This window comes from Typopeltis vanoorti, chromosome 23 (genome assembly GCF_054136105.1).
Source record: "Typopeltis vanoorti isolate ZY-2024b chromosome 23, IOZ_Tvanoo_1.0, whole genome shotgun sequence".
Classification (NCBI taxonomy): Eukaryota; Metazoa; Arthropoda; class Arachnida; order Uropygi; family Thelyphonidae; genus Typopeltis; species Typopeltis vanoorti.
Genome location: NC_143571.1, coordinates 38,215,405 through 38,230,394, shown reverse-complemented (window position 1 = coordinate 38,230,394; position 14,990 = coordinate 38,215,405). Strand labels below are relative to the sequence as shown.

General features: G+C 38.1%; 1 protein-coding gene across 1 annotated transcript in view; it reads right to left on the bottom strand.

Moving 5' to 3' along the window:
* The window catches only part of LOC150093786 (uncharacterized), a 374,903-nt gene that overhangs the window by 121,671 nt on the left and 238,242 nt on the right, over positions 1-14,990 (bottom strand). The window contains exon 7 of the mRNA XM_090412515.1: positions 10,535-10,752. Coding sequence (XP_090268641.1) covers positions 10,535-10,752 — 218 coding nt within the window. The remainder of the gene's footprint in view (positions 1-10,534; positions 10,753-14,990) is intronic.

Sequence of the window (14,990 nt, the reverse complement as noted above, 5' to 3'; positions counted from 1 at the left end):
TCTTCACGAATGTCCCAATCAATGACACAATCCTTCTCCTACAGAACAAATTCCCTCCAGATATCACAGCACTCTTTGCGCATGTATTATGGTCGGGTTATTTTGCATGGCAAAACGCCTTCTACTTACATAAAGAAGGCACAGTCATGGGCTCACCATTATCCCCCCCCCCCCCAATGCTAACTTTTACACGGAACATTTTGAGCAACTTGCCTTAGGTTCCTCCCCTTTAAAAGCCAAAGTCTGGCTTAGATACGTTGACGATGTTTTCGCGATCTGGTCCCATGGCCGCCAGACATTAGACACATTCCTTAGCCACATAAACAAACAACACAAACGCATACAATTCACAACTGAAATTGAAAAACACAACACACTTCCGTTTCTGGATACGCTTGTCACATGTCTTCCCTCTGGCAATCTTTCCTTTACTGCTGTTTACCGGAAACCGATACATACGAGACAATATATACACATAAACTCCTACCACCACCCAACACAAAAACTAGGTGTCATCAACACGCCAAAAAACAGGCACAGAAGATCTGTTCCAACAAACAGGCACGGAAAGACGAATTTAAAATTATCTTTAATACTTTTCAAAAAAACGGATACAGCCATTTGGCAACTTGGCAACAGCCCCTCACAAAATTCTCTACAAAACCTCAATAAGAAACAAATACAAACCAGACTACAGTAAAACTATAACCATTCCCTACATTAAAGGAACATCAGACAAAATAAACAGAGTACTACGAAAATACAACCTCAAAGCCATCTTTAAACCTCCTGCAAAATTAAAAAGCTTACTCAACTCATCCAAAGACCCACTTCCTCCACTAGCCACCCTGGAGTATACCGGATTTATTGCACTTGCAACATACCATATATAGGAGAAACAGGATGCAGAATTCTTATCAGACAAAAAGAACATAAATGACACATTAAATATAATAATTATGGTGAAGCTGGCTTTTCTGATCATGCCCTGAATTCCTTACACAGAATTGACAAAGAGCACTAGCTGTCTACATCACACTAAAACATGGTATGAACAAAAATTCAAGGAATCATGTGAGATTATTATCAACCACCCCAATCTGAACAATAATGATGGTCTAAAAATCCCAAACATATGGAAGGTATATATTCGACCCACGGAACGTTCATCACTAAGAACATCCAGTATCTTAAAAGCAAAAATAAGAATTGTAACACTAAAAATAGGACATCACTGTTTCTGAAAGAAAACCATCTGAAAGAATGTTTATTCCTGTCATCGTAAATAATAGAATTTAGCTTGATGTAAATTTTTTTTTTTTCCACTAGAGGTCATGCCAGTAGAATAACATGTGATCAAATCATTGTTTCTTTAGCTTACAGTTAATAATGTAACTCAGCTTGTCTTGTATATTGATGTATGCTTCAAATGATGATCTTGATGTGAAGATCGAAACGTTGGGATAATAAAAATGTTTTTTTAACACGGTTATAAATTCCATAAATTTTTAAAATGAATGCTGATCACTGTGTAACTCTAAAAGAAAGGATGTTCCAAGACCCGTGATACGATATGATATAACAGTGTTGTGTGTGGACAAGTGATTAAAAGAAGAAAGGAATATATTCTTGACGATACATTTCACTCACCAATCACTCTCCATGGAAAGAACTGCTTCTCACACCCTCCTTATACAGCATCCAGGGATGGTGGCCTCTAATTCTACCCTTGTTTCTCTCTACTCTATGAAAAATCTCCTCCATATTAACTTGGCAACAGCCCCTCACCAACTTATGTCTCAATGATATACTCTCTTCTTTTTCTACTCAAAAGTCTCTGAAAGTTGCATTCCTTCAATCTCTCCTCATATCTGACATTCCATAAACCTGACACCAACTTAGTAAACCTTCTCTGATTCCTCTCCAATACATCCTCATACCTCTAAAAACTAGGCAACCAAATCTCTGCATAGTAGTCCTCATGTGGTCTGATCAAAGCCTTACACAGGAAACCATAACCTCTTTGCTTCTGCATGTCAATGCCTTCTTCATTACTGCCATAATCTGTTGGATGTTCTTACAGTTTTAGCAATATAACCCCTAAACTTCAAGTCTCTGTCCACTATCACTCCCAGATCTCTCATCTCCTCTGCCATCTTCAATATAGCACCATTAATTGCATACTCTGCATCTCAACCTTGCCTACCAACTTTCTAGACCTTGCAAAGTGCAGGGTCTTTTTCTTTTGCAACATTAAACTGATAGTCCCATTCATTTTTCCACTCACAGTCTGTTCAGATCCTTCCACAAAGCCACAACATCTGCTTTACTTCTCATAGCTCTTGCCAAATTTGCATCATCAGCAAACAGCTGTACATCTCCAGTTAAACTAGTTGCAATGTCATTAACGTACAAGTTAAACAATAATGGTCCCAAAACAGATCCTTGTGGCACTCCACTAGTGACCTTCTTCTTTTGGGATTCCAGTTCTCCATACACAACCTGTTGATAACTGTCTGACAACCAATCAGTAAACCGCCATATATGCATCTGCTTTATCAAGTGAATTTGTCACTTTGTTGTAATAGGTAAGCAGATTGCTGAAACATAACTAACTTCTTTAACATTTTAATAACAAATCCAGACACACACAGATTAGCCTATAATTTGTAGCCCCATCCTGCCCCCCCCCCCCCATTGTGAAGTGGAACAATTTTTACCACCTTCCATTTTTTTGGGATTTATCTCCAGTTGCAAGACATGTTAAACAGGTGTACCAAAGGTGCTATTAACTCCACAGAGCATTTTCTTCAAGACATGGCAATATGCTGTCGAGTCCCATTGCCTTATTAACATTGAGTTTACTTAATTCCTCATATACTTCCTGCTCATTCAGCATCAGTCCCTCCTCCACCATACCCTCTACACTCCAGCTTTTTATGCTGTTCCCTTCACAAGGATGAAATACACTGATCAACTGATCATTGAATACTTCAACTATATTCTCCGCATAGATTACCAATTTGCCAGTGTCATCAACTAGCATCATCCTCCCATAGTCATTTTTTTTCTACTTGCCACATATCGAAATAACTCACTAGGATTTTTCTTAGCTTGATTGGCTAATTTCTTCTCATACAGCACTTTTTCTGTCTTTACCATCTGACTCACATTTCTGGCCTGTTCTTTGTATGCTTCATGCAATCAATCATTATGAACATTCATCTTATTCATCTAACATTCTTTTTGAGATTTCATGCTTCATTCATTCATCCATCCATTTCACTCCTACCTTGGTTAGCCTTTTCATCTTTGGAATACACTGAGGCATTGCAACTTCTCCCACTCAACTTCTCTTTTCCCTCTATAGCTCTCAGTTGTCTCCTGGGCTTTTCATAATCCCCAGAATTGTAGTACCACATATATCCCTTCTTTATAGAAGTTCTCATATGACTGTAACCCAGGCGATGACTTTATGGTCATTCTCACCAAACAGGAGAAGATTAGAAACCCCATTCACAGTCATCCTTTGATGATATAACCAGATCAAAGACTTCCCGCATATACCCTCTGTTACATATTGCCTAAGATTGTTGTCAGTTAAGACCTTGAGGAATTCATTCTTCTTATTCCCTGATGCTATCTCTTCATTTCAATTGATACTGTCATAATTGAAATCATCCATAATGATCATCCTTTGCTTGCCATTACGGCAAGTTGCCTATACATTTCTCCCTGGCCTGTAGCAATACCTTACTAAATATCTCATTCTATCAACCTCCACTTCTTACCATACTGCTTCAAAACCACTGCTGCTTTTTTTCCTTGTATCTCAACCTTGTGCAGACATAATTTCCCTGCTATCATCAGCAGCACTCTCCCTCCCTTCTTGCCTTTCCTATCTTCATGAAAAACATCATATCCCTCCATTTCTATTCCCATGAAGATGTCATTCTCATCCAACAATGTTTCACTTATTCCAACTATTTACAAGTACATAAACTCAATCAATGCAACAATTTCATCTCCCTTATTCCTGATACTCTTGACACTCATAAATAAACATAACAATTCACTTCTTGTCTATAACCATTCCTACTCATGCTGTTCCATGTCTACCATGTCTCCCTGACCCCACTGGCTCATTCCATTTCCCTGTCCAACTTGCATTCTTGTTCTCCCATTCTCCTCTCCATTCACAACCACATCAGTCTCACCTGGTCCACTCTCTTGCTCATTCACATCATTTCTGACTTCACTGATACCTTGTTTGCATAACTCATTACATTTTCTTCTAGCAGCAACCTTTCCAAATGATACACTCCAAAACTATTCAGATGCAGTCTATCGTTCTTATACAGTTCCATTCGTACTTCGAACTCATCCCACACATTCAAAAACTGCACTCCTTTCTCTTCACATATTTCCGCTAACATTCCATTTAAGATCTTTGCTTTCTGCCACAACTCATTATTGTCATACCTGGGCAACACACAAACTACCCTTCCTACCACACTGTTGTCTTTCACTCTCCTCAATAATCTCCTGATATCGAGTCTCACATTTTCCCCGTGCCCAACCAAATCATTTGTTCCAGCCACAACCACTAACTCTCCCGGATGCTTACTTTTCATACACAGCACCTCAATCACCCTGTTCATTCTCCCTCTTAACAGAGGGAGATTGAACTTTGTGCATCCTCTCATACCATAATTTTTATGGTAGAATCTCCATATAGTGCTATTCTTGAGTCATTTGCTACCTCTTTCTCCCCACTATCTTTTATTTTATTCTTTCACACTCTTCCATTTGTATCCACTATATATCTAATTTCATTCTGTACATGCCTCATCTCATTCCTCATCTTAATAATTTAATGCTTTAATTCTTGCATTCTGGCCATCGTTCCCACTGCTGCATCATCGCTATTGCAACTTGTAACAGTAGAGAAGTAATGTGTAGAATGAATAAAATACCAAACTCGTAGTATGGTGGCAGTGTATTCCAGCAAGCTCTCTGGTCAATTTTCCCACAAAACTTTTATAGTTTCTGCACGAAACTTTTATAGTTTCTGTATTTGGCTTTGAAATGATGTTGAATTTAACATCCGCTTAATTTATATAATTTTGCATCGCCGAAATGAAGCCTTTAGCTCTTTATTTTAGTAAATACTTTACGCACCAACCGAGAGTTCACTTAGAAATTACACCTCTCCGATGCTTTGAGTTCCCTAGTACTGAGAGTTCTTGCTCTCTGTTAGGTTTCTGCCTAGTCAGACTAGTGAAACCTATCAAAATGGACCAATGGAAGGCAATATATGGACGATTTTAGTGTTGGTGCTTTTCCTATGAGGTTCAGCTAGGGCATCTCATAGCATGGCAGCGGTGTATTCCCACAAGCTCTCTGGTCAATTTTCGCACAAAACCTTTATAGTTTCTGCACAAAACTTTTATAGTTTCTGTATTCGGCTTTGAAATGATGTTGGATTTAATATCCGCTTAATTTATATAATTTTGCATCACCGAAATTAAGCCTTTGGCTCTTTATTTTAGTAAATACTTTATGCACTGACCGAGAGTTCGCTTATGGAAAATACACCTCTCTGATGCTTCAAGTTCCCTACTACTGAGAGTTTTTGCTCTCTTAGGTTTCTTTCTAGTCCCTGATGAAAACCAATGAGTTTGAAACAGCTGTCAGACTAGTGAAACCTATCAAAATGGACCAATAGAAGGCAACATACAGATGCTTTTAGCGTTCGTGCTTTTCCTATTAGGTTCGGCTAGGGCAACTCGTAGTATGCCAGTGGTGTATTTCCACAAGCTCTCTGGTCAATTTTTGCACAAAACTTTTATAGTTTCTGTATTTGGCTTTGAAATGATTTTGGATTTAATATCCACTTAATTTATATAATTTTGCAACGCCAAAATGAAGCCTTTGGCTCTTTATTTTAGTAAAATATCAAGATTTTTTGAGGTAGAAGAGGCTGTGGACCTGATGTGCTCATGCCAGGATACAATACATGGGAAAGTAAACCTAAAAAGAGAAAACTGATTGTGGGTGATTATCAAAAATGAGAAAGACTGAAGCATGGTCTTTCTTCTGGGCAATGAGACATGACTACATTTTGGTGGCATTAAAATTCACCAGGTCATCCTCATCCTACTCAAGAATAGCAAGGAGATCATGATTTGTAAAAGCTGGCAATCTGTTCACAAAGGGAAGGAGGAATACAAGAGAAGATGGAAGATTCAGAAGAAGAAGGCCATGATGCCAGATCTGATCAAATGCCCTGAGAATATCAAGAGCAACTACTTGAATTTCTCCAAACTTTTTCATGGCCCATGTCCAAATGTAGGCAAGGCTGGTTAGGAGGTCTGCTGTGGAACAGGACTGAAAGAATCCATATTTGTGATCATTAAATAATTGGTGTCCTTCCAAGTTGTGAAGCAGTTGCTGTTGATGAGTTTTTCATTATTTTTGAGAGTAATGAAGTCAGAACAATTGGGCAATAGTTTGATTGATTTTTATTACCCTTTTGGAAAGTGGCCGGATAAACATTTGCTTTCAAGTTGCTAGCTAGATACCAGATGAGTATGACAGCTTGACGAGATAATACAGGATGGTTGGAGCACAATTTTTAGTACAACTGGAGGAATACAATCAGTTCCAGGAGATTTACTGGGATCAAGGCTACAAAGAATTTTTCTGATGTCCCTGTGGCAAAATTTCAGATAAGGCATATGTGGATAGTTCATGGAACAGTGAGAGGAGATTTGCCTTTGTCATCTATACAAGAGGTGTAGGAAAAAATTGTTGCCAAAAGGCCTGCCTGATCATTAGGAAATGTTACCATTGTAAGTGAGAAAGTGAAAGTGAGAAAGGGATAAATGTGGAAGGATGGAAGTTACATCCCACAGTCTTGGTGAGGGATGAAAAGAGACTCAACTAAAATATAAACAAGAGACAATCCTAATCCATTTGGCCTTTACAATGTCTGCTTCAGATTTGTTGATTTTGTTTGCAGTTGTTATGAGGTGTAGTATAAGGTGAGTGAAAGACTGGAGTTTTTCACTCACCTTAATTATGAACATCATACAGCATATGCCCAATGACTCCAGTCATTGGGCATATGTTGAATTTTTTGCTTGGGCATTGGCACAATTGTTGGAGTACCAAGGTTTGGATAAAGATTGAGGATTTTGAGTGGAATGAGGAGTAAAAGAACTCTTTCCAGTGAAAATAACTTATTAGGTCAGAGCAGGTGCCAGGATCAGAAGAACAGAAATAATAATCAGAATGGAAATAAGGAATAGAAATCCAGAAGGTTGTACTAATTATTACTGTTGTAGTGCTACAGGATATAGGGGTGAGAATGACCAGGAGAAGGACAACCTGTAGAAAAGGAAGCATGGATAATCGACCTGCCAAGAGAACTAACATGTTCATATATTTAGAGGCAGAGCTGGTTAAGAAAAGGTCCAAGGAAAATGAATAGCCCAACTTCCAAGTTGTTGGATAGATGCCATATGAGTATGACAACTTGAATATAAAATGGGTTTAAGCACAAGCTTTCAGTGCAATGAGAGGAATACCATCATAAGGCCAAAAGACTTATCGATATCAAGGCTACTTGAGTATTTTTCTGATATCCCTCTGGTGAAATTTCACGAGGTACACTGTGAAATGGTGGGAGGAGATCTGTCCTGGTTATCTATACAAGAGTCGGAGGAAAAATCCTGATGTCTCATCTCTGTGAGACACAACCAATGCACCACGAGGATGAGAGAGAGAGAGAGAGGTGAGGGTGGAAACACAGAAGGATCAAACGTTTTTTGCAACAAACAGCCTTGGCTAGGAACTAAAAGGCTTGACTGCCACTTAGATAGAGAACAGTCTTTACTGAATTTAGTCCTTACAAAGTTTGCTTTGGATGTGTTAATGATTTTTTGAAGTTATGAGCTTACTTTTAGATGAGTGAGTGGCTGGAGTAGACCATTCAAGCCATTGGGCACATTTTGAAACTTTGCATATGACCTGAATTTTTAATCACAACTGATGGCAAACTGGAGGTTGGATGAAGGTTGAGAATTTTGAATGGAGTGGGGAATACAATTATTCATTGCACCTACCAGAAATGAGATGTTGAAATCCTGAAGCTAGCCCCCCCCTTTTTTTTTTTTATGATGACTTCCACACATGAAAGGTCATAAGTGCCATTGTAGTGCCGCAGGATACAAGGCTGAGTATGACTGGGAGAAGAACAATCTGTAGAAAAGGAAACATGAACACAGTTATGATCAAACATCATAATCAAAAATCAAAATCTGACAAGAGTTTGAAGCATTCAAACTCTTGTCAGATTCATAGGGAGAAACTTCTTCATAATGTGTTTACATCATTTATTACCCTTGAAACCTTTCACACTCCTTCCTTCAATGGAAAAACTAAGTTTAACACCTGCCTAGATTCATAATTTTGGTTATCAGTTATGGCCTTCAATATGCTAGTGAAATGTCAGCAACTATTCTTATATACTGTGGAACCATCTGACACTCGTGTTAATTGTTTGCTTTGAACTTCAAACATAATTTTTAAAGACTCAAATAATTTGGACTTTTTTCTTGAAATGCTTGAATGGGAACAGAGACATTTTCTTTATTTTGATGAATCCATGAAGCCATACTCCTTTCCATTTTTTCCCATAATTGCTAACTGAATAACAGAAACTCAAGATGCTTTCACAGGCATAGCACTATCATATGAACCTTTAATTTTTTTTCTTCTTTCAGTATTTGTTTTTGATGGTATGAAGTGTTCATTCACTAATTTCATATCTTCAATTTTTTACTCAGCTTTTACTTCTTTTTCTAAGATAATAGCTTTTCTTTATTTTCTTTGAAGCTTTATTAGCATTCATATTGCAGGGTTCACTAAACTGGAAAAAATATACTATCATCTACAAAATGTAAATTAAAATCTGAAGATAAGCAATGTAGAACAGTTCTACTCAAAGTTGAAGTGATATTAACAATGAATGCTGTAAGGCTTTCGAAACAGACAGTTTCTTGTACAAAGTTTTTGTGTGAGGTAACTTCCTGACTAGGCTACTTGTACAAAGAGGCTGGCATATTTGCAGTCAGAAGTGTATAATGTTATGCATTATGGGAGAACTTAGACTGGTATGACTTCTACTTAGGTCTGGCTTCTACTGATGAGCTCTCATTAAAGGTCGAAACTAGTCTGAGTAGTAGCCCTCCCATAATGCTATGCATTATGGGAGGGATACTAATAAGCTAATATTTAAGTTGCAGCACATGGGTTTAGATGTCAGGTTAGTCAACTGGATTCAGGATTGGCTGTCTGATAGGCATCAGAGAGTTGTGTATGGTGGGGAAATTATAAAGGAGGCAGAAGGTTACAAGTAGTGTTCCACAGGGCTCAGTACTGGGACCTGTATTGTTTAACCTTTATATCAATGACATTGTCAATGGATTGCAGGGGGATATTCAGTTGTTTGCAGATGATGTGAAACCAGGAAGGGTTATTAGTACTAGTGCAGATGTGGCAGCCCTGCAAGAGGATTTGAATAAACTAGACAGATGGGCAAATGAATGGGGGATGCCAGTTTAATACAGCAAAATGTAGTCTTGAAGGAAGCTATTGAAGGGAGGCTGCATGCTCGATTGGAGGAGCTGTACTGGAGAAAGTAGGGGAGACAAGAGATCTGGGGGGTGATGATTGGTAGAAAATTGAAATTCAGGGAGCATATTGCAAAGGTGGTGAAAGTAACCAAGAGGATTGCTACAATACTGAGAAGGATGCTGATCTGAAGTGGTAAAAGAGTTATCATTCTGTTGTATAAGACCCTGATCAGACCACACTTAGACTACTGTTCTCAAATTTGATCCCCTGGATTTGAAAGGGATAAATTAACTGTGGAAAGGGTACAGAGGTAGATAACAAAGATGGTTTCAGGACTGTACAATGTTAGTTATGAGGATTGGCTGAGGGAATGTGGATTGGATAGAAGAAGGAGAGGTAATGTGATCGAGACTTTTAAACTGCTGAGAGGTAGTTACTGGGGAGTTCTTTTGCTTGGTGGAACAGCGGGAAGGAGTGATGACAAGGGTCATCCCTGGAAGTAACGAGAGGAAGCTGTGAGCTGTGAGGAGTGGTTTCTTTGTGTGGAGGGTGGATGAACCGTGGAATGCATTGCCTGATAGAGTGGTGAGAGCAAGAACAGTCAATGAGTGGTATGATAGACTTTGTGTTTCCTAGGAAGAACCTCCCACGATGAGTCTCTTGACTCCATGAAGGCCTGAATAATAATAATTATGGGATACTAAAGCAACTGATGTGAGGTCATCAGCCTCTACAAACAAGTTGTCTAGTTGTGAAGTTACTTCAACACACAACTTTGTTTGCTAACACTTGAATAAAAGGATTAAAAAGAATATTTTTTTTCTTTTCAAGCTTAATGTAATGTAACAATGATAAAAGTTTTCAAAAGAACAGATATACAAGAGGCACTCACCTGTTTTAGATCTTCACTTGTTGATTCCAGCTGCACAACTAATGCATTCATAAATGACTTCATGGAACAAAGTAATGATTTATTTGTATTACTTCCAAAAGTCAAATTTGTCAAAGCCATTGCTGCATAACGTCGAATAGTACAGCTGTATCTGTCACTGGTATTACCCGAGATCTTATGGTCAGCTTGAACCAACTCTGCTATTGCTTGAATACCACCTATAAAAATTAGTATTGTTCATTCTCAATGTCTATTATGGTTAATAACGTATGCGTAAAATTCACTGCAATTTTTCAAAAACATCTTATGATCCATTATGTAGTCAACTAAATGAAAAGCTGTTTTTATGTTGTCCAATCTCCATGGACTCAGACTTATTATGAGAAATCTCACTCAATAAGCAGCATATCTATTTTGTTGAACCTTGAACTCATTCACACTCCCAAGCATTCACAACAAATTACAGTACTGTACCATTTACCAACCATTGCTCAGCCAGTAAAGATGATCCCCTTTGGCTGGAAAGAGATGCATTCGAATTCCATTTAGGATATGAATGTTCATCATAAGGAGTTTTCAACTGAAGATGAGTTATCTATGTCTCATAAAGGGGTGGTATATGGTTTTCCATCCTGCAAAAAAGACAAATCAGCCACCCAAACACATGCAATTAAAAGACATAATACACTGGATTCCAAATCCAAAATAAACAACCAATCTGTCTTCTTTGCCACTCCTTTACACAAGTATCAGAGATATCCTGTTGTTCTTCCCCTCACACCTCACTCTTTTTATAATCCACTTTGTATTAAAATGGTAAAATCCCCTCACTAACTTAGAAACATCTGTCATATCACCTATCCACCAAACTCTGCAATTTACATTCCCTCAAGCAATATTCAAGAGTCCTGATATTGACTTAGCCATTCTGGACCTTTTCCAGTGTTTCTATATTGTAATGGAAACGGAGTGACCAAATTTTATCACAATAAATCCATGTGCAGACTGACCAGTGCTATGCTTTATATAGTGACACACCAACTCCTTTTCCCTGTGTGCTTACACTGTGCTCTTTATCATAACAACAGGCACTGTATATGTTTGAGACATTTACAATGTACTCTCTAAATTGTAAATGTCACTCTGTTGTCCTCTACATCTCAAATCTCATCCGTTTCCTGAAAGCCCACTCTACCAATACTGTAGACAGTCTTATATCTCTACACTCCATAGTGCAACATATTGCACTTATTAACATTAAAACTGCATCCCCACTCAAATGTCCAAGCTAAAAATCTATTGAAATCATCCTGAAGGGAGTTAACATCAGCATCACTTATCTCTCCCAATTTATCAGCAAACAACTGAAGATCCCAGTCAACCCACATAAAATATCATTAATAAATAAGTTAAACTGCAAAGGTCCAAGAACCATGAAGTATACCACTAGTTGCCATCCTTTTCTGGACCATGACCTATTACATGCAACTCGCTGGTATCTTCTTTCAGAAGGCCAATCTCAAATCCATTTCTTTTTTTTTTTTTTTTATGTAACTCCCACCCATATGAAAGGCTCTAAAAACATATACATCAGGATGGATGAGCAAAGGGTTGTACCTGCTGTTTTGTACTCCATAACATCTTCTTTTCCCATACTACTGGTATGATTTCAATATTAATCAATTTCACTCCTACTTAATTTATTTACCTAACTTTTGATATACAGGCTCAGCTATACATCTTGTGTCATATGTATCCTAATCAATTCACATACTCTGCCAACCTCTTTTCCTCACAGCCTATCGATCAATTATAAAACTTCATTTTGTTTCCTTCATACTGCAAAAAACAGTTGCTCTTTTGTTAAATGGCATCTATTAAACTGAAACTGAAAATGGTACATGAAAATGTGCATTTCAATCTGTTTCAGGAATAATATTTTCCCACCACATCTAAAGCAAGTCGTGAAAGGCACAACAAAGTTAGCAATTTTGGATATGATAATAAAACTGGAGGGGTGGGAGTCTTTGTGAATTAAGTACTAAATGATCATGTGGTCTGAATTGGGGGGGGGGATGAGAAGAAACAGTATCAATGAGAAAAAGACAACTGTCAAACTACAAGAAATAAGACTGTGAGAGAGAGAGAGTCAGTGGAATTATCACAAAAAAGGCAATTAAGAGAAAGGAGTTTCCAAAACTCATATACAACTTTCAGCACCTATTATATCTCTCCTTAAGAGATTCACTGAAGAAGCACCTATCATAGCTCACAACACTAAATGGGTATACCTTACTTTGTCCTCTTGTATTTATTCCTATTGCAAATAGAATGCTTCTTACATTCTACATCCATAAATATAATATCCTCCATCATCTAAGTCTTGCTAGTGCCAATAAAATTGAAACTAATGACAAACTTTTTATTCTTATTCCAGATGCTTCTGGTATTCATATTATTATTATTACCCAAGACCTCATGGGGTCAAAGACTAATCTAGGAAGTCCTTTTATCAAACACACAGCTCATCATCATACCGTCCTTTAAACGCGCTCAAATTCTCTGCAGACACCATGTAATCAGGCAAGGCATTCCAAGCATTCACAACTCTGCATGAAAAAAACCTGCTTCTCACTCCCTCTTTATACAGTTTCCAGGAATGACCTCTGGTTCTCCCCTGAACTCCCACTATTTTCTGTAGAACCTCTCCAGCATTGATCCTATAACAACCCCTTACTAACTTGTAGATCTCATCTCTTCCACCTGTTCAGACACTGCAAGTTGCATCTTTCCTCATACTCGACATTCCAGAGGTTAGAAACTATCTTAGTCAGTCACCTCTGAACCCTTCCCAACATGTCTTCGTCCTTCTGAAAACCAGGTGACCAAATCTGGGCACAATAGTTCATGTGTGGTCTAATAAAAGCCTTATACAATAGAACAAGAATCTCCCTACTTCTACAAGTCAGTACCCTCTGCATCATTCCCAGAAGCCTTTGTGTTGTCTTCACAATTTTGGCGATGTGTCCCCTAAATTTCAGATCCTTATCCACTATCACCCCCAGTTCTCGTATTTCTTCCACCTCCGACAGTATATCCCCACCAAGCATAAATTCTACATCTCATTTTTGTTTTCCAAATTTTAAAACCTTACATTTTGCAACATTGAACTGACATTCTCATGCCCAATCACTCAATTTATTCAAGTCTTCTTGTAAAGCCACAACATTTTCTCTGCTCTTCATGGTTCGTCCCAACTTTGCATCATCTGCAAACAACTGAATATCTCCATCCAAATCTTCACCAATATCATTAATATACAAGTTAAACAGCAATGGTCCTAAAACAGACCCCTGATGCACACCACTAGTAACTTTCCTTTTCCTGGATATCGTTACCCCATGCACAACTTGTTGATACCAATCAGATAACCAATCTAATATCCAACCCCATCCGCTCTAGTTTGACTATCAACTTATCATGCCGTAATCTATCAAAAGCCTTTGCAAAATCTAAGTATATTACTGTGTATCCTTCTCCTCTGTCCATGGAAGCAGTCACTTTATTGTAATAGGTAAGTAGATTACTAAAACATGACTTCCCTTTAGCAAATCCATGTTGGCCATCAACGATAATACCATTGTTGTCAACCCAATTCTGGATCCTAGTTCTTGCAAGCTTCACCAACAACTTAATCAACACCTGACACACAGATAGGCCTATAGTTTGATGCTTGAGTTCTGTCACCTCCTTTATGAAGTGGCACAATCTTGCCCTATTTCCACTCATTAGGAACTTGACCCAGTGCAAGATCGTATTAAAAAAAATGTCAAGGTCAGCATCAACTCCCTGGCACATTCCTTCAGAACATGTGGTGATATATTATCAAGTCCCACAGCCTTATTTACATCTAGTTTGCACAACTCCCCATACACATCTTGCTCACTTACAGTCAGTCTCTCTTCCCCATCATCAACTGCTCTCAATCTCTCCATGAAGTCACATTCATAAAATTAAAAGACCTTTATGAACTGCTCATTAAGTATCTCCACCACACCTTTTGCAACAGCTGTCTTTATACCATTTTCTCCAATCAATGTCATCCTTCCATAATCATTCTTTCTTTTGCTGGCTACATATCAAAAGAACTCCTTAGGATTTTTTTTGGCTTCATTAGCTAACTGCTGTTCATACCTCTCTTTAGCTACCCTCAGCAACCAACTCACCCGCCTTGCCTGTTCTTTGTAGTCCTCATGGAATCGGTTATTTCCACTTCTCTTATGCTGCCTCCATAATGCCCTTTTTCTCTGTATTGCATGCTTAATCTCTTTATTCATTCATTTCACACCATCCTTATTTAACCTTCTCATCCTTGGAATACATTTAGACATTGCATCTACTAGATAATATTTGAAAATCCCCCAAGCTGCATTGATCATCTCTTTTCCAGCTAACT